We start from the raw sequence: 22,653 nt of genomic DNA, 5'->3' as shown, positions 1-22,653 counted from the left end.
TTTTTTTTTTTAATTAAAAATGCATTCTTTTAATTATACGCTTTTTTTGCAAGATAAAAATATAACAAACAAAAACATATTTAAATATTAATGGTAAAAGAAACAACAAAAATCAGCAAACTTATATTAGCTAAGGGGAGAAGGAGACAGTTAGGGCTGTAAGAAATACTAAAGGTAATAATAAATTGATTAGGAATATATTTTATTATAATGTTTCACTTTTACAGATCTATTTATGAATTAAGGGCCACAATTGTAATCAGTTTATGAATTAAATAGTAAATACAACATGTTGCTATACAGACAGAATGCATGTATTTTTACAGGGGCAGCTTAATTTTGGTAGCCACTTCTGCTATGTAGTTTACAGAAATTCCTGGCTGTCATTTTGACAGTAGGTAACTACCCATTATACAGGCAGTAAGGAGCAACATCTAGGGAGAAAAGGACCTAAAGGTGTGGGATTTGTCCCAGAAATGTCATTGAAGTTCTTAGGACATAGATGATGTTCACTTGTGTTTTTCAATCAGTTGGCATTCATCAGTAGGTTGTAACTCATGAAAAAATACTGAAATGTAGCAGAATAGGATTAATAACAACAAAAATGGCTTGACAAGTGTACCCCAACACTAGATAGGAAACAATATACAAAACAGACCTTTTCAGCTCAGCACTCATTTCCATGTTTGTTAGATATTGTTCCATGTCAATCTGAACATTGTCTTCACCATGCGCTCAGTAGTTGGAGCCAGGTAGGCCAGTGATATTAGAAGAGCCAAAATTCTGGTTAAAACTTGCACAGGCTCAGGATAATTTTTGTAGCAGCATATATGTGAACAAGAATCAGACCTAAGTCTGATAAAAGTGTACTACATTTGATGTGCCTATTTAACATCACATCAAAAGGTCCTTTGCTTTTTCCTAAAGTAAAATGTAATTGAATGAATGCTCTATAAATATTCCAGCCAGGGACTAAGGGAGGGGGGACAAATTCAACACATTTACCAGGGGATATGAAATTAAACACCACTGTCTCCATTACCTTAATCAGGGAGGACAGGCTTTCTAAAACCAGGAGATCATGAATGTCCCTTCAAGGGACACTTCATGGCATCTTTTATATATCTCATCTTTGGACCATAAAAAATATTACACTGCCTTAAATGAGTAAGAAGCTAGCTGCCAGAATCTCTTATCTAATAGATTAATTGTCTGTGATCCCCTGGGTTAAATATGGGTGACATTCTGTGTAAACTGTCCCACACTATTAGTCATTAGATTTCATTAGCTCATTTTAGCAGAAACAGACATATATGTATATCACATATTATGAGATGTGTACACACATATGTAGAGCTAAAAGCAAAAGAAATTAAAATACAAGACTTGTGTGTGCAATGTCCTTACTCTCAAGCTAGAAAAATGTGTATAGAATAGATCGTATAGCTGTTAAAAATACTGATATATGCATTCTTAAATTGGGCATGGAACATTAATGGCGGTCGTAATGTCCACTTTTTCATTTAAACTTACAAAGTTATTCAAGTGAAATACTTCTGAATAATTAAATTATGGGTCATTTATGTTTCTTATGGTTATGACATTATTTAATTTTATTTATAGCCCACAATTGTAGTTTTTCATCTGGTCAGAACTCCTGTGTTAACTTTCTGCACAGCAGTTTAATTTGACTTGCTATACTTGCTAACTTGCTAACGTCGGCAACCACATACCACAAATGTACAGGATTTACAGCGGCATTTACCCTGCCCTGGGCTGGCATATTAACAATATTATCTTTTTTTTATGTACATTTATTACGCAGTGCTGTACAGGAACATAGTCATGTCACTAAATGTCCCTGATCGGGGCTCACAATAGCCCCATCACAGTATAAGGCCAATTTAGGGGAACACTAATTAACCTACCAGCATGGAATCTTTGCGCTTCAACACCAAAGGGCTAGCCACAGAAAAACCATGCTGCCCTACATTATCCACCCTTAGTAACTTAACTCTAGCAATAGAGAATAATAATTACCATGATCTAAAGGAATAAATAAGCATTTTCTAATGCCCAGACCAAGCCCAAAAATTTACATTTTAAAAAACTGAAACCGCAACCGAAGGATGGGCATAATAGTTCTATGGAAGAAAAGTAAGCAAGAAAATCCAGATTGTGTGATCGAAGGAGCCCTTATCCTTTATTTTTCAGTAGAATGTTGGCTTTCCATTTGGAAATGATATGTTGTGTCACTTAAATATAAATACATATGCACTTACAGTTTCCACTTAGTTCCCAATTTAATGTCCCACAGATACCTGCTGAACTTGCCATCAAATGCAAATTTGACTAATGCAACTTTTCCTAATGCTGTGGTAATGAGGTGTTGCCACAAACCATGCAGGCTTTACCTGTTTGCACATTTAGTTGGATCAAAATTGGTCACTGCTGATTCCTGCTGTAGCTTGTTAGTCAACACCTATGTTTATAGGATTTATATCTGTGATATGTTTATTTCCCTAGTGATTGAACTTGATGAACTTATGTCTTTTTTCAACCTGACTTACTATGTAACTATGTAGCAACTCACCATACCTAGTCCTCTACATTAGACTGGCCTTGTTGCTTAAACCCCTCTACTCTGAGATGCAATGTCTTGGAGGGGGAGCTTGAGAATTACAAATTAAGGATTTGGCTCAGTTAGACTATTCCTTATACTAATATATATGCTAGTTTATTGAATATAAAAAGTCTGCCCAATCTGCAACATTTGTTCATGGAATATATGTGGAACTGTTCTTTGCAGTGCTAAACAAATTGCAAGTTTGGGTTGGTCTGGTCTTTGTGTCAAAGGGCCATCATCCAAGTTTCTGATGAAGCTTCAAAGTGGACCGATACTGAGGATAAGGTGAGCTATCATATCTGACCTTGCTCTTTAATATACATGTTGCCTGGTCATTGTTCTGATCCTCAGCCTCCAATCCCTCCTGAACCCAGAATGAGTATACAGCTCAGGTGTTCCGTAATTGTCACCCCGTTATCTGTATGATTGTATCAGGTGTGACTGATATCAAAAGATCAAATTTACATCCAGGTAACTAACATTACATTGAGCTCAACAATGGCATCTTCTATCATCTCCTAGTACAGATCCAAAGAAGACACATAATACATCAATTATATACGGCCCTCAAGACAAAAATGTTAGCTACCAAGCAGAAAACAGAGTTTGCATTTTATTTAATAAACACAGACATTGAACCTGAACGGTTTAACCAAGTTGTGCATATTATCTTATATTTTACAGTTTACAGTCTTCTTTTAGTGCACAGAAATGTGTGGAGGACACAGTATATCTACCACATCTCTGTCTATAAAACTTATCCTACTGCTTTAAAATCCAATGTCTTAATGCAATTATTTGGGCAGCTTGTGCTATGACAGCCAATAAGACTGTACAGAATATACAATATGCTGGTAATGAAGAAACTCAGTTCACATGCTGCTTTCCATTAAATTGTAGTTATGGAATACACAGTCATGCATGATTAGATCTGTACACTGCAATTCAACTGTTATTATATATGTTTAATCCTGGCCAAGGCAAATTACCAGCTTTGCTTTACCCCCAGCTCTCCAAGGAGTCTACATGTACCCTTCCTACTCTCATGCTGACCTCAAAAATTCATGTGCAAATTTTATCTTTCAAAGCTCAAAATTACAGTATGAATGACAGGATATGGCCATGACTACCCATGCACCAAACACTGTGTAGAGCTGGGGCAAGAATCACATTTTCTGCTATACCTGATGTACCGAGTAGTTGACAAGTTGTGTTATTTAATATGGGCAGCAGGCAAGGTTTATTTCCTTCTATTCTTTTATTTTTTTTTTTTATTTTTTATTTTTTTATTTAATGTCCATGTCACACTGCACTTTCGGCTTGCTGCTTTTTTTGCACACTTTCCAAGGACAATTTTTTGGGGGAGCCCATTGACCTAACTAAATGCAGTATCTAGAAGAATCCGATGCAAACACCAGGGGAACATGCAAATGCCTTGCAGATAGTATCCTGGTCAGTAATTTAACCTAGGACCCTGGATTGACAAAGGGATGAGTGCTGGACGCTAATTCATCTGTGCCACCCTGGGAAGCGGAGTTTTAGCTTTCTTATAACAGCTATAGAGTAATCCGTCCTACACCCTGCTTTGTTTTATCATCCATGCTTCTAGTTGATCATCCATGCTTATAGTTGATTATCAAACACACACAGCACACTTCTTCACAGCAGTATTACCATGAAGTAAAGGAAAGTATCCAAAAAAGCAGTGGTTTCCCATGTGTACTGGTTTCATACATTCTGCACTGGGCTTACTAATGAGTGCAGTTCCTGCGATATTCTGCATACTTTGGAGTCAGCTAATAGATATGTTATTCTTTTTGTGTACACTTTAAAGCAAACCTGTCATTTTTAGGCATCATTAAATTTCAAGGTTAAACTCCAGCTCCAAATGGACTTTAAATTGTTTTACCTGTTTGTTTTTTGCCATGGCAAGTAGGATTGTTTTACTATTTTCTCCTTCCGCTTTCCCTGTTACCTGCCTAGTCAGTGAATCAGAGGTGTGATGGTACCGACTCCAATTAGTACACCGGAGATGAATAAGAAGATACTTAGGAAATACTGGCACTACCTGTCTGGTGTATGCAGTGTGCCAAAGATGTGTAAACCGCACAATTGACATGACAAAATATACACCCTTTGGCAGATAAAAACACATACATATTAAATCTGTGAATTGAAGTCTTTGCTTGGAATTCTGCTTTTGACTTAGAATTTACTTGTTTGGTAACTCACTATAGAAACATATTGTAATAACTGCCTTTAGGTGGACTAGATACAATATATTCAGCAGATATTTTGCTATAGTTTTTTGACATGGCATACTCATCATGTATAGCATTTAGTGCGCATTCAGTTTAGAAAAAGAAGTAGTAGTAGAAAAGTCTGTCCACCCCAGCATGATGAAGAGAAGGACTGATCTCTTTTCAGGAGTCTGGCATACAACCTGCTCAATCAGAACTATAACTCACCGACTAGCAAAGCTCACAAACCTGCTGGTTGGAGAAATCTAGCAGATGGTATTTTGGATCTGTGCAAAGATCTGTGCTGCTTCCACATTTTCCTACTCATGATGTAGTTTCTAAAGAAAATGAATTGTGTAAGCCTTTTGTTTTAGCTTGTTGGAACTCTTCTACGGGATTAGAATTCTGGAGAGGAACCACTGTTTGTACACAAAGAGGAAGGGTCATTCTCTAAGGCAAGTGGTTAGGGACAAGCTTTGCAGTTGGGCTCCAGTTTGTTTTTTAACTCCTTTGGGGATAGTCATACTCTGCAGGACCCATGGAGGCTACAATGAGTACAACTCTCGTTAGGAATAAATAGGATTAAGGAATGCATGGGTGAGATTAAGCCTACCTAATGATGATGCCTTTTAAATAAATGCTGCATGACTCCAGACAGGGCCTGCAAGGAGCAAAACTCACAGCCCCTGCTGATTTCAGAAATTTAGCTTTGACCCAGCAGAGGATATTTTGGACCTCTGTAGAGAGAATGCTAATTTCATACAAATAGAAGGAAATGCTGGTAGGAGACAGGTTTTTTTCCACTGATGCACCTGGAATGTATTTAGCCCTTGACTCATCAGTGTGGAGCCAAGAACATTTCCTACTTACATACATACTAATCTGTTCATACAAGATACACTTTAAACTTTATTTACAAAAGAAAGAAAACTTGAAAAAAGTTGTTTCTATTGTAACCAATTAAGGTTACATCTTTTATTCTACAATTAGCAATCTATTTAGTCTGAACACCAACTGGACATTTTTTTCTCATTCTCATTTCTCAAGTTTTATATATAGGCCTCTATCTGATATTCAGTTACTAATGCAAAGCATGACCTTCTACTAAGTCACCCTATGAATGTACAAAGCGGGGGAGAATGGTATATAAACAGGCTTGCAGGCATTACACTATGTACAGCTGCAGAAACTGCTGTGCACTTTGTCGACCTGACCTGAATGTGTATTTGTCACAAAAATATTGCAAATAATGAGCTACAAGCACTTATGACTCATCCTACAGCAGCACAGATGCCCTTCCACCCATTACCACTGGATGGCAGTGTTTCCATTCTGGTTTCAATAGGAGCTTTTATCAAAATAATAAAAATGACAAGACCCTTTCATTTTTTTATCTTTCTCATGCAGTGTAAAATGTTATTCATATAAATTATATGTTTCCCTGAATCTTATCACTATTTCTGAACGGAAAAGAAGATAAAAAAAAAAATCAATATGAATTGTCGGTTGTCCTCTTTTATATCTATCTATCCTAATACTTAGCTTTCACTGCAAATGTATTTTGCGGAACAGCTGCCCCCGTAGAGAAAGGTTAATAAGAGTCAGGGGCTGCGATTACCAATTAGGAACTGATGAGCGCAGTCACTATAGAGCTTGGAATACAAAAAAAAAACTAAATACCATGAGCAAAAGTTGATAATTACAGATTACTGCTAATAAACATACAGACCATTAATTATTTGTTAGCATTAGTATTCATCCAATGTCTATTAGTTCAATATTTCTTCATCAGTAGGTTAAAAAGTACCCTGCAGTGGTTTGTACATACTTGTAGAGCAAGACATCAATTGCACAGAGGCCTGCAGCTTTGTCTTATGACATGTCCTGCATTCTATTCATCCCACGCATAATGCATGCAGATTACCAATTTGTAGAATATTTGAAGCATAGCCCAAAATCCTTTCATCCTTGTGGCAAGTTTTTTATCTGAAAGTAGTATAGTGATATACAGTGTACTCAGCTTTGTAAATACCCACCCCGTTGCTTTATGCGGGCGCAGGATTTTGTTATTCTTTGACCCTGCTGGGAAATGTTCAACTTTAGTAATGTTGACGTCTTAACTCTAAGCAGACTCTAGATTTTAGACAACGGCAGACAGAGCCCCATGGCAACATATTTAGGACTTAAATTATTTCCCCTTGGACACAGTTTTCAGACATCATGCAAGAAAAAAGGTAATGGCAGTAGTTTACACAGTTTATTATCTCTGTGCCATACCTTTTTTTTAGTTATAAAGTGTACCTGTCATCTGGATATGTATGCTGCTGGAGAGGTCAAATAGTTTAAGTTGGCTTTCAGACACCTAAGAATAAAATCATGTGCATAAAAAATGATTCAATATATTTTTAAGATTAGTTCCCTGAATTTGGTAATAACTTCTTGAAGTCCATTGTACTGCAGCACTCTGGGGTAGTGGGAGAAGTATGTGAAATTTTAGAAAACATTTCGTAAGTGACCAAACTTCATTGCTGTCAATCACAGGTTGGGGGGAAGGAAGGTGACGAGGCTACATTTCTTAAAGTGAAACTGCTGGGAATGTGCCGGGTATCCAGCATGCTTGGGAACCTAATCATCTCCGCCAATCAAAATGGCTAAAAACTCGACTGCAGGAAGATCGTGTAAAGATGGCATTACCTGAGCGAGGACAGGTGAGTAATAAAAAATTGTGATCAGGCAGGTAAAGTGATTTTATTTCAGGCTGACTGTTCTTTATGGGGGCTGCATATGTTTCAGGATAAACAGAAATACAAACTCCTTTGCAGATAAAACAGTTTTCTTTATATACTGTTTGCCTGGAGCTCAGCTTAAACCATTTTTTAAGGATCTAAAGCTATGTACACATGCTAGATAAATGTTCACAATTGTTTGCCTCAAGCAAAAATCTAGCTACATACAGCATTCCCCTAATTTCATGTAGCGATCCACCTGTGGCACCGGTGACCAACTGGGAACCGTCACTTTCTATGAAGGGAGGACCCAGCGGTTAGCCTCTTGCTGCATCCTCCCTCCTCCCCTCTTCACAGAACTGAACATCGTTATGCGTCTAGCACTTGTTTGCTCTCCTGTCACTCTAAACCATTGCACTATATTGTTTCTAGCAATGAAAATTTACCATCTGTATAGGTTTAGCTTTATGTCTCATAGGACAATCTTGTCAGCAGGTAGTACCGGATCCTGTTTAGTTTTATATAGGGTTGAGATTTATAAAGGAGGTAGGTACACTTTAATGGCACCTGTCATTTCACTCTGAAGTTGTCTTTGATACCACCTCTATGAAACTATTACGCTGACAGACAATTTCCAAAACTTATTACATTGTAAAGTTTACAATCCACCATCTTGACTCTGTTAGCTGTTAGATAAGAGCGGGAGCTGAGTTCTCAAAAAAGCATCAACAGTCTGATAAACTGGCTTTGCTGACAGCTATACAAATCTATTGTATGATGCTTACAAACCATGCTATCTTACAGATGGGCTGCTGCACCCTATCCTCAGAAGCACCGTCTATAGAAAATGAAAGTTACAGCCAGTGGTAGTGCTCATCAGACCATATATTTAATGTACTTTATTGGAATATTATGCTGAATTGTAAAACTCCCACTTGCTATGTACAGAAGTAAGAAACCCCACTGTGCTAGATGTAAAATAATCCACTAAAAATGACCTAGAGAAATCACAAAGACTTTAGATGCTAATGTGACTGTGATGTTGCAATCTTTTAATGTAACTATCTTTAGAATTTTAGTTCGACCACATGTTTTGCTTTATTTCTATTGTACATCATGGACAATACCTATTGTATAGGTTCCATTAAAAAGTGCAGGGTATACTAACCCAAAATTACCCCAGATTTCTGGTAGTAAAGTCAAATGGTCACCCATACCTGAAGTTTGCATGCTGAAATTGACTGGACACTAATGATTTTTGATTTCCTGCAAAAGCCATAGGCAACTCGGATCATAAAAGGAAATGCAAAAATAGAAGTGATATTCCAACATGCATCTGTTTTATTTATGTAGTTGGAAAAAGAACAACTATTTAGGTGGGAAGTGATACCAGTAACCTGGAAATGAACACATGGTTCTCGGACCTGGATCATTAGTGGTCCACGAGAAGTCACCTAGTGGTTCCTACTCTGCTAAAGAAAGTGGTGGTTGTTCACGATGAAGAGTATGAAGCTTTGGCTTCCTCTGGCCCCAGCGGAATAATATGGCTAAAATTGGACACTAATGGGTCTGTTTATAAAGAAACATCTTCTTGGTGGAGCATCTTCTAGGTCCGAATGTTTCAATGGCAGTAATTGATTCTCCACCAGGGAAACATTTACTGTTTCATAAATAGACTCCTAAGTTTTAAAAGAAAAATGTGAAATTGTTGGAATGAATCTGGGCTTGATTTACTAAAAAAAATAAAGTGGAAGCAGTGGGCCAGATTTGTTAAAGTTCTCCAAGAGTGGAGAGGATACACTTTTATCAGTGAAGCTGGATAATCCAGCAAACCTGGAATGGATCTGGTCCAGGATTGAAAACATTTGCTAGCAAATGATTTTAAGAAATATATTCGAGGTGTGCTGGGTGATCCAGGTTCAGTGATGAAAGTTTATCCTCTACAGCCTTGGAGAGCTTTATTAAATCAGACCCAGTGTCTCTAAACCTGATATATATAATCTTACAAAGCATGTTTGGCTATAGCTCAGTTCAGGTTTCCTTGGATGTTGGTATTCTTTAAGCAGTGTCTTTGGTTATGTTTTCCCAGGGCCTTACTTCAGATTCATGCACTGTAGAGAGAGGGCAAAAATATTTAAAGAGGTGGCGGTTAGGGAGTTCTTTGGATAATTTGACTTAGAAACGGAGCAGAACGTTCTGGAGTGGGAGGGGAAAATGAGAAAAGTAATGTAGCAAAACACAAAGTCAGACAAAGCAGCTAAGGGAAGGAAAAAGCATCTGTATAAAGTACAGGCAGCTGAGCATGGCACATTAGGGCAATTGTGTATACAGACATCAGCAAAGCAGATCAAGAATATAACGGGCAGGGCAGAAAAACAGAAATCAGCAGTATAGAGCAGAGCAAAGAACAGAAAACCGGATAATTCAGAGGGTGGTTTATAATTAGGCACCACAGGAGATGGCAACTGGGGGTCAAATCACTGAAGGGAGAACAAGGAACCTCAAGAAACTCAAATCTACAATTAGGGATAGAAAGAAGAGTGGCCAAAAAGACTCCAACACTCAACCACATATTCATAGGTGATGATTTTTTACAATGTTAGAAGCAAGGTTATAGGTGGTACAATTTTCATTTGGTCTGCAGACCACAGAACTACACTACCACAGTTTGCTCATAAAGAAAATATAATGATACAAGATCAACATGCTCAGAGCTTTGAAATTACACTCTGTGTGCTCTGAAATAATAATTCTGTACTGAAGATTGTAGACCCATGCATGCTGTAAAATTTGATGCCTTAGCACACTTCATTCCATTAATGCAAGGAAAGCCTTTTTCTGTTTATTTTTTACGTTTGATGTATTTTTTAAATAGCCCATGAATATTCTATAATAAAGATCACAAAAGTTACAGTTTATTGGTAAGCACTCTCAATATTGATGGAAGAGTTAATAAGAGTTAATAATGAATTATTGATCCTTGGAATCGACCCCGTGAGACTGGGTAAGGTATTTACCAAATAATATGGTGTACATTTCCAGGAAATTGGAAACAATGCATTAGGCCTACACAGGCTTAACTTTTTAAGTTCTAGAATATGTCATGTGATGGCCTCTCCTATTCAGTAATTTTTATCCAGCAAAAAAAAACAAAAAAAAAAAACAGAAAGTTAAGCACCAAATTCCAAGTCTCGTACTAGATAAACCTAAAGTGACAATCCAGTTTGGTTTATCAATGTCATCCTGAGCCCCGGAAAATTGCCTATGTGTAAACTAGTCATAAAGCTGGAAGATCAATCCAAAATATTTTCTCTACTCTCTATTTGTGTTTTTTCATTCCTGTACAGAATGCAGTGCTTTTTTTCAATGCAATGCACTAGTGCAGTGGTCGCCAAACTATTGAACGTCACAGATCATTAAATATACGGACCGCGCATGCACGGGGAGCCGTGTGTAACTCAATGGGAGGAAACTTCCTCCATGATGCCAGAACGCACTCAGACCTGCAATGGGAGAGTGTGTCAAGAGAAACAACCTGCCCACCACCCTGAGCCTGCGATCCATATGAGGGACATGGTCTGCGACTCCGGCTGGTGCACCCCCCAGTGGGGTCAGGAGAAGGACCACCCCTGCAGACCATCAACATTTTCTCGCGGACCACCGATTGGCGACCGCTGCACTAGTAGACAGACTCTGGAATACAATGGAAATTCTGATGCCCACTGAAGTACTACTCTAAAATGCAACATTGGCACTATGCAGAAAAATAAAGTACCAAAATGATATGCATATATTAGCCACATAGGTTTCATTTCCCAACACAATTAGGAAAATGAACACCCAAACTCTATACAGGGGAGATGTAACCAACCGTTACCATGAGGAAATGGCACTCGCCACCCATGCATCATGCTGCTCTGACTGCAATAAAATGAGAAGTAAACCCTTATCGTTGGTCTAGTCTGGCCCCCAATACAATATTGCTCCTAAATGAGCACCAAGCTTCCATTTCTAATATTTATTAGTAGACGCCATTAAAATATTCTGTTTCCATTCCCTATTTACAACCTTTGCAATCTTGTTGATAGTTGCAGGGAGATTTAATAAGGACTTACAAATTGGCATTGGAGTGTTTATATCTGGCAATGACCCTCTGAGTAATCACAAACTTGTAGCTACCGCAGCAACTGGGAAGAAGTATGTTTGCTATCTGCTTTCAGCTTAAACTGTCATTAGCACAGCTGCAGAGATTAGAAGATCTCACTATCACATATCCATCCTGCGTCTGTACTGAGGCACAATGTTAGCAGTCACTGGAGAATTTATAAAAATAAATACATTTAGAATAATATTTTGTTTTATTTGTGACCCACTAAACCTCAACACAACCTGCTATACTTTTATAGTAAGACAAGTTGTTTAATAAACTAAAACTAAAACACACATCCTAAATGGTACAAACTGTAAAAGAGACGAAATGCAATGTAATGGTACTGTTAAACTGTTAGTCTGTCATGAAAATATCAGTTATAAAATGATCTTCTCTGCACATTAACTATGGCAAAAGCTATTACACTAAAAAGGACATGACTAAAAGGACAATGATCTACAGTCATGCTCATGTGAATATGTAAATGAAATAGGACTAGCTGTTATATGTAGTTGATAAGTTTGCATAAAAGTAATCTATACTTTGGTTGAAACAAATCATTGCTTTGTCCCTTTTATTAAATCCTCCACCCATCTCCAGTAGTTCAGTGCAGGAAGCTGCAGAAAATGCTTGGCACTTATAGGTATGAAGAAGCATGTAACTCATTCCAAGGGCCTGATTTATTAAAGCTCTCCAATGCTAGAGAGAATACAATTTCATCAATTAACCTGTGTGATCCTGGAATGGATTTCTTAAAAGTAATTTGCTATTTTGTTAGCAAATGTTTTCCATCCTGGATCAGATTCATTGCAGGTTTGCTGGATCACCCAAGTTCATTGATGAAAGTATATCCTCTCCAACCTTAGAGAGCTTTATTCAATTAGGTGCCATGTATCAGGCTGTGCTAATCAGAATTGTCACACAGGGAGACCAGCTAATAAGCTATGCCATGATTTCTGTGACTGATAGCTATTTTCTTTTTCACCCATCATCAGATCAGAGCGGAAAGAGAAAAAAAAAAGTATTGTTAAATGAATAAGGGTAAAATAAAGTGAATGTGATGCCTTGCCCTTAGTGGGCACAGCATTGGTTGACTCAATCAACCATTAATATTTTAGCCATAGATGAACATAAATGATATCCACTGCACACAGGTTTCAACTATTTTTTTAAATTCTAGTGAATGGTTGGTGGATCATCTCCCTTTATTGTAGATATATATATATATAATTTTTTTTTCTACCAAACGGTTAGCAAAACTACCTCTCACATTGAGCCTGATGAGCAACCCTACACTGCATACACTGTGAGCCAGAATGCCAACTTTGGAAAGACTAATAATTTAGAAAACAAATTCCATTAAAAGTAATATTTTTATAAAATGACCATCATGTCAATCGGCAATCCTGTTTAAAACTATTAAGAAAGACCAAAGAATATACTTAAATTGCAAACATAAAACATGCTTTGCATATTATTAATCCACTGATTGTCAGGAATACCACTAAAAACCATTATGACATATTATATTAAATGTCAGATGTGTCAGATGTCTTTTTAGTTGGTAGACAACTAAGGAAAGTTGAATCCCATTTCAGTTTACTTGATTGTTCAGGGACTGTTGTTGAAATGCGTTCCTGCTCTGGCTCCTTTAAAGATACTTTCTCAGCAAAAGTTAAAATGAAGCCTATTTAATTGGCCAAGTCAGACTATAAATGTTCCATGCAGGCAAGACTTTGTTTTGTCAAATAAATGGTAACAAGGTAAGTAGAATGAGAGAGGGAGGACATTTACATCATGTTCTACAGAAAGCCCCAAGAGAACCCATGAAAGCTCTGCAACATCTGGCTTCACTGGTTTAAAGAGAACTCAGATTAAGCTAAACCAAGTTAACTTTTTGTTTCCAGCATAGCTGCAACATAATTTTTGGATAACATTAAACACTGTTTGCGTACCCTTGCCTAAAATTGCAGTTTTAATCCAACAGAAAGTGTGAAATTCTCTTGTAATGGGTGAGCAAGTTTATGAAAGTGTATAAAAGCTAAAAGAGACATTACCCAAACTCTAAAATATCAATTTTACCAGCTGTACACAGCATGACATTATGTAAGATCCTTGGATAATAGGCTGCCGGTAAGAGTCATAAAAAAAACTTTTTGTTACATCATAGTGCTGCACTAAGGCTTGACTCTAGTATAACTACGGCGTGTCTAAATCCAAGAACAAAATGTCATATATTGTGAATTACCAGTCCTTTCATGCGAGGTCTGCACTCTTTTTCTTTTATCCCAACATTATCTGCAAGTACAGAAAACTGTAGATGCTGTAAGAATTTCAGCGTTTTCTTGTGAACTAAACTGAGATCTTAAATAATGCTATCAGAGTTCCCAATTGTCTTCTGTGGACTACATAGAAGAGGGAGGACATTTTGAAGTCTTATTTATTATGCAGCTCTACCGAAGATACCGTAGAATGAGTGAACATGGCCACAGCACAGTAAGCATAGTGAATATGCAATGGATTATTACAATTCTTCTCGGCCTTCATACATGGTGCTGTTGGCACTGATGGTTTTGTTTTCTTAGGGGAAAAACAAGGTAAGAAATACTAAAGTGGACAGTGCTGTAATGATACCAGTACTTGGTTCAATCATCTTTTTTTAGGAATTAAAAAAAAAAAAGTTTTCGATTCACAATGCATTTCAGTTTAAAGCTCCAGACAGACCCACAAAGTTTTAGTTAAAAACCCTAAGGACTTACTACCAGCATGAAGGATTCAGACAAACTGAAGGCATGTTAGATGTAGTATTATTTTACTATGATGTTTACTACCCCTAGGTACCTATTGCCAGTGCAGAAAATTGGATGTAAAAGCCTAGCAGAGCAGTGTGGTTTTACTTTCAATGTTGATTCAATGTTGAGCCCTGGGTAGGGCTCAAATTCAAATATATGGAGGTAGAAAACTGCCCGTGGATGTAGTGTCCAAAAAAACATGCAGCAAAGCTCTTGCCACCAGCCACCTGCCATATGAAGAATAAGAAAGGACCATTTGGTTCAATGTTGATCAGTTTTAGCAAGCAGTTTGGAGCCGTACAATAAGCATGTAATTATGCCCTAACTCCTGGCCCTGGCAAAAGCTGATCCACAAGATGAAATGTATAACATAAATATTCTATTAGTAAACAGTTTTTTCTTTACAGTGCGTAAAATATCACATATTATTTGCATGTATCTACAGTTGCCTAAAATGTTACCAAGCAGACTATTCGGCGTATCTAAATTTCACCATTCGGCCTGCATTATGCAGACAACATAGGAACATTCAAAGCATGTATAGCAATAACAAAGGAACAAAGTGTGTTTTTGCCCCGAAGCTACATCTATTATCCAATATCTTTTTTTTTTTTTTTTTCCTTTCTTGCTAAAATATGTTCTTCTTTGGAGATCAAGCACAAGGGTACAACTTCAGTCAAGTTTGTTTCTGCTTCACTGACTGCCTGTGTATGTGACTAGGATCTGAGCGTGTTATTCTGGGTTTAGGTAGAGATTACATTAGAGTTTAGCAACAATAAGATCAGAAGGTTACTGGACTTGACAGGAAAAAAGCACATTGCTTTTAAACTGATGACACAAAAGATAATAGATCATTTTTTCTCAAAGGCTAGATATCTTGTTTGTCTGATACAAGTGCCTGCCTTTTTAGGTACTTGCAATGGTCTAGCACTAATACTCTCAAATTGTCTAATTTAACAACTGATGCTAAGATATGATGATGAGATTCTCAGAAAGTGTAATTTATTAACTAAAGCTAAGTAATGTCTGGGTTGACCCCATCAGGTTCAAGTTCACACTGAAGAGATCAATTTAAACAGTTTTTCATATCCTGGGTTCCTCCAGAGGTTGCTAGGGGTACATTGAGCAATGAGCATTTTGTGCCTCCAAGGTCAATTTAGATGACACCTTTTGGCAATCTGAAAGGGTGACATTCTTTCCAGTTGCTAGCAATGTAGGAGTCATTCTTCTACTGACCACCATGCTAATATATAATGTAGTAATATAGCATAGGTTCTTTGAAGACCTGAAAGTTATTTCAAGGGTTCCCCCATGTTAAAAAAAAAAAAAAAAGTTAGGAAAGGCTGAACTAAAGCATAAAAGTTTGAATATGACCAGTCAGTATAAGCTAATGCAGAAGGGTTGTAGTTCAGTGATGCACAGATCCTTAGTATATCCATTACATTATACTAAGCTCAGTTGTGACAGTATGGTTATTCACCAACTCCTCCCCTTTCTATTTAACAAATGGTGTGGCTTCTATGGTGCCACATCCTAAATGCTCAATCTATATGAAGCCTTTGAGTTCCATGTCTTGGATATAATACCTATAATTAGGTGGCCCTCAAACCAAGTCCAACAGGTGGACTAGTATGTTTGGTAAAACATACAAAATTTTAAATAAGGACATGCCAAAAGTACCTATAAATTGATAAATGGGATATGCTTCAGTAGGTATAGGAGACCCCCTTTATCAGCGTTTTTAAACTTCCAGGAGGTAAAAATACTTGGATCATAAAGAACTGTCCAGATTTCACCAATGACTGAATGGATTCCACCATCACTTAACCTCCCTGGTGGAATGAATACTAAGTATTTTTAAAAGTAAACGTGGTACATTTAAAAATACTTAGTATTTCAAATTTCCCGCCTGGTCCCGTCTACCAGCCCAACAGTCCCACCCTTCCGCCACATGCTCGCGGGCAGATGCCCAGCCAGCATTTGCTTCCCCTGGTCTCGCGTCCCCAACGTTCACAATCGGGACACAGATGCTGGCCGGGCATCGCCAAGTTACGCAGATGTAACGCTGGAGGACACCGCGAGCACCATTGGAGCATGCCACTGGAACCTAGGAACCAGGTAGCACTTTTAAACTCCCTGGAAATTCCACCACGAGTGGGTCTCAGGGTTACCACTTTTACCACTCGGGAATACCACCAGGGAGGTTAAAGGTTTCACAGTGATGCTAAATATTCCCATCACTCAATGTGAAAAGTGTTCTTCTATTCATTGATTTTTATTTTTTTTTTTTATTTTTTTTTATCAATTATTGAACTTGGATTTTAATTAATTTACATGGATTTTACCATTGGTTTGGTGTTCTCTTTGCTCAATATTTTGCAGATCTGGCCCTTCTAGCAGCCATGGTTGAGTTATCTGAGGTTGGAGAGCATTTTGAGAGGTATTATCTGTCTTGTCAAGGGCAGAATTGAAGACTCTGGCAATTATAACTTGGAAATGCAGTTCTAAAGCTAGTTCTACAAAAAAAACAACCAATTAAAGTGCATCAGTGTGTTTGTGTGTACAATTATAAATACACACAAGGCCGTAGGTAGAACAAGTCCTCTTTGTTGTGCTTTGTAATACTTTTCTAGTTAGAGGTCTACATTCCCTAGAGGCTGCCCTACATTTCTCACTCCTATGCCATCTGACCAGGTTGTATTTGCTTTTGAGGTTTAACTGTTGTACAAATAAAATAAAACTCCCCACCACCACCTGACCCTCCTCTAACAAGCAGCATAATTAATATGGCAGTGCAAGGGGTTATAAAAATGAATTCAGTAGGCAATAGCAATCTAACAGACTTTAGTTTACAGCAGCCAGGATATGTGCAATTATTTGCTTTGTTAATATGCTATTAAAGTCAAAAGTTACATAATAAAGCAATACAGGATTAACATACCATTCAGTAATGGGACAATACAAGCAGCAATGGAGATGTGCAGAAACCTTCAGCAATCAGAATTTAGCTTTTTTAAGTAATATCAGGTAAATAATTCATATTAGTTCTTGGCTTATTGTTTTTTGTACATTCTACTATAAAATAAGCATATATCGTATGCAATAAATCAATTAAAAACCAATTGCTTCTCTTGCTATAAAAGCTTAAATCAAATATCCCATAACCGATTCCCTGTCAAAAAATGCAACCACTAATGCAAGGCAGAATACAACACATCATGAAATGTCCTTGTAAAATAAACATCTGTTTTTTAATGTACCCTTACGTAGAAAATTAAAAACTGGAACACATTAAAGAGCACCGTAAAAAATAATTGTTTCCTCCAATGACATATCCATCATAATAGGTGCTTTGACCATACCAACCAACCTAAATTTAGCAGTCCAATATAATGTCTAATAAAAGCTGATTTTGGTTGATGTGGTTGCTATGGATTACTTCACATTGTATGAAATAAAGCCTCTATTATGCTTTTCCCAAAGTCAAGTATTCAAAATCTGTATTCAGATCCTCCAACTGGCTGAGATGTCACATCAGCCTGTACTGCTCATAAAAGGACCTGTCTCAACACTAAAATAGCAGAACCATACAGACGTTTGCAGAGGTTGGAGGAGACTGATAAGGTCAAAAAACACTGTATCCTTAAAATGTTGCCTTAAAATATAAGACCTAGGGTTCTGCAGCTTAAACCATCCAGCAAACTGCATCTCCTTGGCTATAAATTGTAACAGATATATCAGAGATATAGGCAATAATTTACAACCAAAGAGCACACGCTACAGCAGATTAAAGAAATGTCAGCTCAACTCTTCAAAATCTTAAAACATGTCATACTTTAATCCAAAAATGAAAAAAAGGAAACAGCACCATAAAGCACAATAGACTGCACACCATCTCACCGTGACTTTTTTTTATCAGCTTGTCTTGAAATTTCGTTTTATAATTTGGCAGGAGAAATAAACATATTCATAAATGGGTAGTTGTTTATAGGTGAGGTTAGTGAAAAGTGACAGTAAAGTTAGAATGCTACAGTTCAATAAAAAATAAGCCAAATCATTCTAAAAAAAAAATACCAATAAAAATTAAAAATAAATAAGAAGAAAGTGCATTTGCAATCTTTATACCTCACATTCCCTGGAACCTGATTTGGTATATGTGCAGGAACCAGTAGTGCTTATGGATTCACAAGTCTCTCTGCTTGTTGCAGGCTTGTAGTCTACATAAAATTCCTGTGGTGTTAGGCTAATCTGTGTTAGGGATGATCTTTTTGTTTGGCTGTGAGTTTTCATAAGAGTAGCCTGCTGCAGATGCCTTACACCTGCGGGAGACCGTCTCCATGACACGTAGATTACCAAGGAGATCACTAACACAGACAGGAACAGAGCTATAGTCCCCGCTATGATTTTATGTAAAGAAACACTATTTGCATCCCCATTGGTTTCATAGCCAGGTCCTGTCACTCCAACCGTCGGAGACATCGAGTGGTTACTTTCATGCTTAGTTCTCATTATTTTGTGTTTCATAGTTGTATTCCGGCCAGTGGTTTTCAACTCCCTGCTTTCTGTAACATTTTTGCTGCAAACATTGTAGTTTTTGACCGCCTGCATGACGTTGATCCCTTGCAGGTCCTTAGGGCTGGCGCAAAGAATTGTGTTGTCTCGCAGGCCTTTAAAATTTTTAAGCCAGTTGACCAAAGAACAGATGTTTCTGCTACATTCCCAGATATTGCCTGCAAGACCTACATCATTAAGAGACCCCCAGCTGTCCAGGATCTCCTGACCTATAAAGGTCAGCTTGTTGGAATCCAGGTTAAGTCGCTGTAGGTTGGGAACACATTGAAAGACGCTTGGGCCACTGAAAGCCTCTATCTCATTGCCAGATAAATCAAGCCTCTGTAGGGAAGTCCAGGTCCAAGACATGGTTTGACCTATGAAACTTATCCTGTTCCATTGCAAGTACAGGTTCTGTAGGCTGACTAGCCTGGGAAAAAGGGCTAGGTTAAGTTTGGTGAAATGGTTGTGCTCTAAGTGAAGTTCTTTCAATCTGATCATACCTGTAAAAACATTTCTGGCCAAACTTCGAATTCGGTTATACCCCAGATCCAAAAGTTCCATATTTCTGCAGTCCTGGAATATCCGAACTGGAATGTTTCGCAGCAAATTGGACCTTAAGTGTAAGCTCTGCAGTTTCCTCAAACCCTTAAAAAGGCCAGGTCCCAATTTCTGGATGGTGTTGTAGGAAAGATCTAAATTTCTCAGATTAGTGACTGGCCTGAAGGTATTGTTTAGCAAATGGGAAATCCTGTTGGAACTCAGAACAAGCTCTTTTAATCTACGAATCCCATTGAATGAATTCTCATCAATACTGCTAATATGGTTATGGTCTACGTACAGCCAAGTGAGCTGATTAAGACCTTTGAATTGATTATATTTCAGTAAGTAGAGGCTGTTATACCGGAGCGATAACCCGACACATCCAGGAGATATTGATGAAGGGATTTCCTGCAGCTTCTGAGACTCGCAATAAAACATTTTTCCATCACACCTACATCCTGTAGGGCACCCACGTTCAGCAGAGGAGAGCATTGCCATGTAAACCAGCAGGGCTATAGGCAGGAATATAGCAGATCCTCTTAATAACCGATAAGGGTTGAAACCTACAAGCAAAAGCCTGAAAGTGATTTTCTGAATGGCAGAGCATATAATCTATAGATACAATATGAAACAACATCATAACTGCTGGTCTCCAGCCCTTTCATGGATGGTAAGACCCTGTGCCCAATTTGTATCAGCTTACATGCAAATGGAAACTGCATGATTCCTACATATTTGTATCTACATGCAAATATATGTATATTGAGAGAGAGAGTGATGGAAACTAGATATATAGGGAGAAAAAGAAAAGAAAGAGATAGATGGAGAGATAGATAGATATGTAAATGCATAGATGGATAGATAGATAAAAAAAGATGAATAGACAGATGAATATGTAAACAGTTAGATAGATATGTAGATAGATAAATAGACATATATATAGATATGTAAATTGATAAATAGAAAGATGAATGGATATATAGATAGATAAAAAGATGGATAGACAGATGAATATGCAAACAGTTAGATAGATATGTAGACAGAACGATATACAGATATGTAAATTGATAGATAGATATACAGATAGATAAAAATTGAGGTTTTATTTCAATACTCTTCACCTAGCCACTGATATATCTACACAAACATTTACATATATGCAGCAAACATTAGCAATACAAATCTAAGTTTTGTTTGTCTGATATCCCATATCAATTGAAATATAAAAAGTAGGAAGCCTCTATCAAACATGTGATGTACTGTCTAGAAGTGTTTGTTGGCACATGTCATATGAATGTGGCATGCTGGCACCTGTGCCCACATAAGATCATCCCATAATACACATACCCATTCTTCATTCATTGGAGAGCTGATCCTCAGGTTAGTTAGAGCCTATGGGGCCACAGGCACTTAGCCTCTTCCAGCTGCATTGTGGTGACTCAGGGCTGCTTCCAGACATCAAGTGACTTTATTCCCAGAGAGAGATGAGCACTTTGCACCATCATTATTTGGAGGCTCTTTGATCTCCTCTCCAGTACTGGAGAAGGGGGTCAGTTCACCTTCTTCTGGTGATCATCCTGGCAGATCTTTAATAGTTTGGGATGGCCTAATCCCTACTGCCTTTGGGACTCACTATTGGTCCTTAACCTCCTGGGCGGTTTAAATTTCTGTCCGGGTTTAAATGTCTAAAAGTGGTACATTGTCATGAAAATTATTTTACATTGTAGGCCTATAATTCTTAGGCATAACTCACCAAAATATGTCCAATATTTAATAAATGTATTAAAATACTTTAAAAAACTCAAAAATCTGTTAAAACAAAGGTGCATAAATAAATCAAAAATACTGAAACCTGTAAAATACCTGTACATAATAAATATATATAATATAATGATTACTTTGTATTGGATTCTATACAGTTATTTTGTATTGAATCCAATACAAAATATTTTAAAATTCCTGCGACTCTCCCTAGCAAGGACCAACGTCACCGGGAACTCTCGGGAAACATCAGCGCACGCGCCGGGGGACAGAACAGACGAAGAGGACGCGGCCAGAGAATGGGTGCAGACAGCCAGGACACCGGAGGATGCTGGTGGGACCAGGTAAGTCTTTATTTTTTATGTTTTTAGCTACCCCAAGTGTGGTTTGGGGTTACAGCTATCCAATACAAAATAATTTTGAAATTCCCGCAACGCTCCCTCGCACGCACCCATGCAAGCACCAACGTCACCGGGAACTCCCGGGGAACATCAGCGCACTCGCCAGGGGACAGATCGGACAGAAGAGGACGTGGCCGGAGGATGGGATCAGACCAGCAGGACACTGGAAGACACTGGTGGGACCAGGTAAGTCTTCATTTTTTATGTTTTTAGCTACCCCGAGTGTGGCTTGGGGTTACAGCTATTAGCTGCTTTTTTTTTTACCCCACCAGCGGTTACCGCTCCGAAGGTTAAAGATGGTCATGGAGATGCCAAATTATAACTTTTCTAAGCAAGCTGCACTTCTGCAGAATTTGATTGGCTCATTTTCAAGTCAGTGATATTTGCATATAAAAGTCAATTGTTTTGCATCACATTGGACATCTTTCCTGGTGTTTGGTAACCACAGGAGGGCTTGAAGAACAGGAAAGATTAGGCCAGATTAGGGGTTTGATATTCAGCTACCTATTTTGCTGGGTCTACTGATTGTATTCACATACACTTTACACTGCAGGTATCCTCTGCATATCTAAATTTGTCATCATATGCATAGCTGGAAATGTCCAGGTCCCTGTCATGGCAGGAATACTAAAATCATCTTTTTTTTCAATGTCAAGCAAGTGTCAGAATCTGAAGAATCACAGCACTTTTAAGTGTAGTAAATATAGAAGACAATAGAATTTTAAAGGCATCTTTGTATAGCATGTTACAGAAGCATAATTCAATTATCTCTAAAAAGCATTGGTAAAAATAGAACCATAAGGTAACTCTTAATTTGTTACAAATTTACAACATGATTTCAGCTAAAAAAACTTGGCTGCCAG

General features: G+C 37.7%; 1 protein-coding gene across 2 annotated transcripts in view; it reads right to left on the bottom strand.

Moving 5' to 3' along the window:
- Nucleotides 1–21,206, bottom strand: part of LRRTM3 (leucine rich repeat transmembrane neuronal 3) — a 52,836-nt gene extending 31,630 nt beyond the window's left edge. Inside the window, exons 1-2 of one of the 2 annotated variants that reach the window (XM_072424386.1) lie at nt 20,976–21,206; nt 18,660–20,191 (exon numbers count right to left, since the gene is read on the bottom strand). In XM_072424386.1, coding sequence (XP_072280487.1) covers nt 18,660–20,191; nt 20,976–20,979 — 1,536 coding nt within the window. In that variant the 5' untranslated portion in view covers nt 20,980–21,206. Of the gene's footprint in view, nt 1–17,399; nt 20,192–20,975 lie in introns of those variants that run through there. The other variant, XM_072424387.1, reaches the window with a different exon arrangement.
- Nucleotides 21,207–22,653: the final 1,447 nt, after the last annotated feature.

The sequence above is a fragment of the Pyxicephalus adspersus genome, chromosome 10, assembly GCF_032062135.1.
Source record: "Pyxicephalus adspersus chromosome 10, UCB_Pads_2.0, whole genome shotgun sequence".
NCBI classification, from domain to species: Eukaryota; Metazoa; Chordata; class Amphibia; order Anura; family Pyxicephalidae; genus Pyxicephalus; species Pyxicephalus adspersus.
Note: the sequence above shows the minus strand (reverse complement) of the source record. Positions and strands in the feature narration are given on the sequence as shown.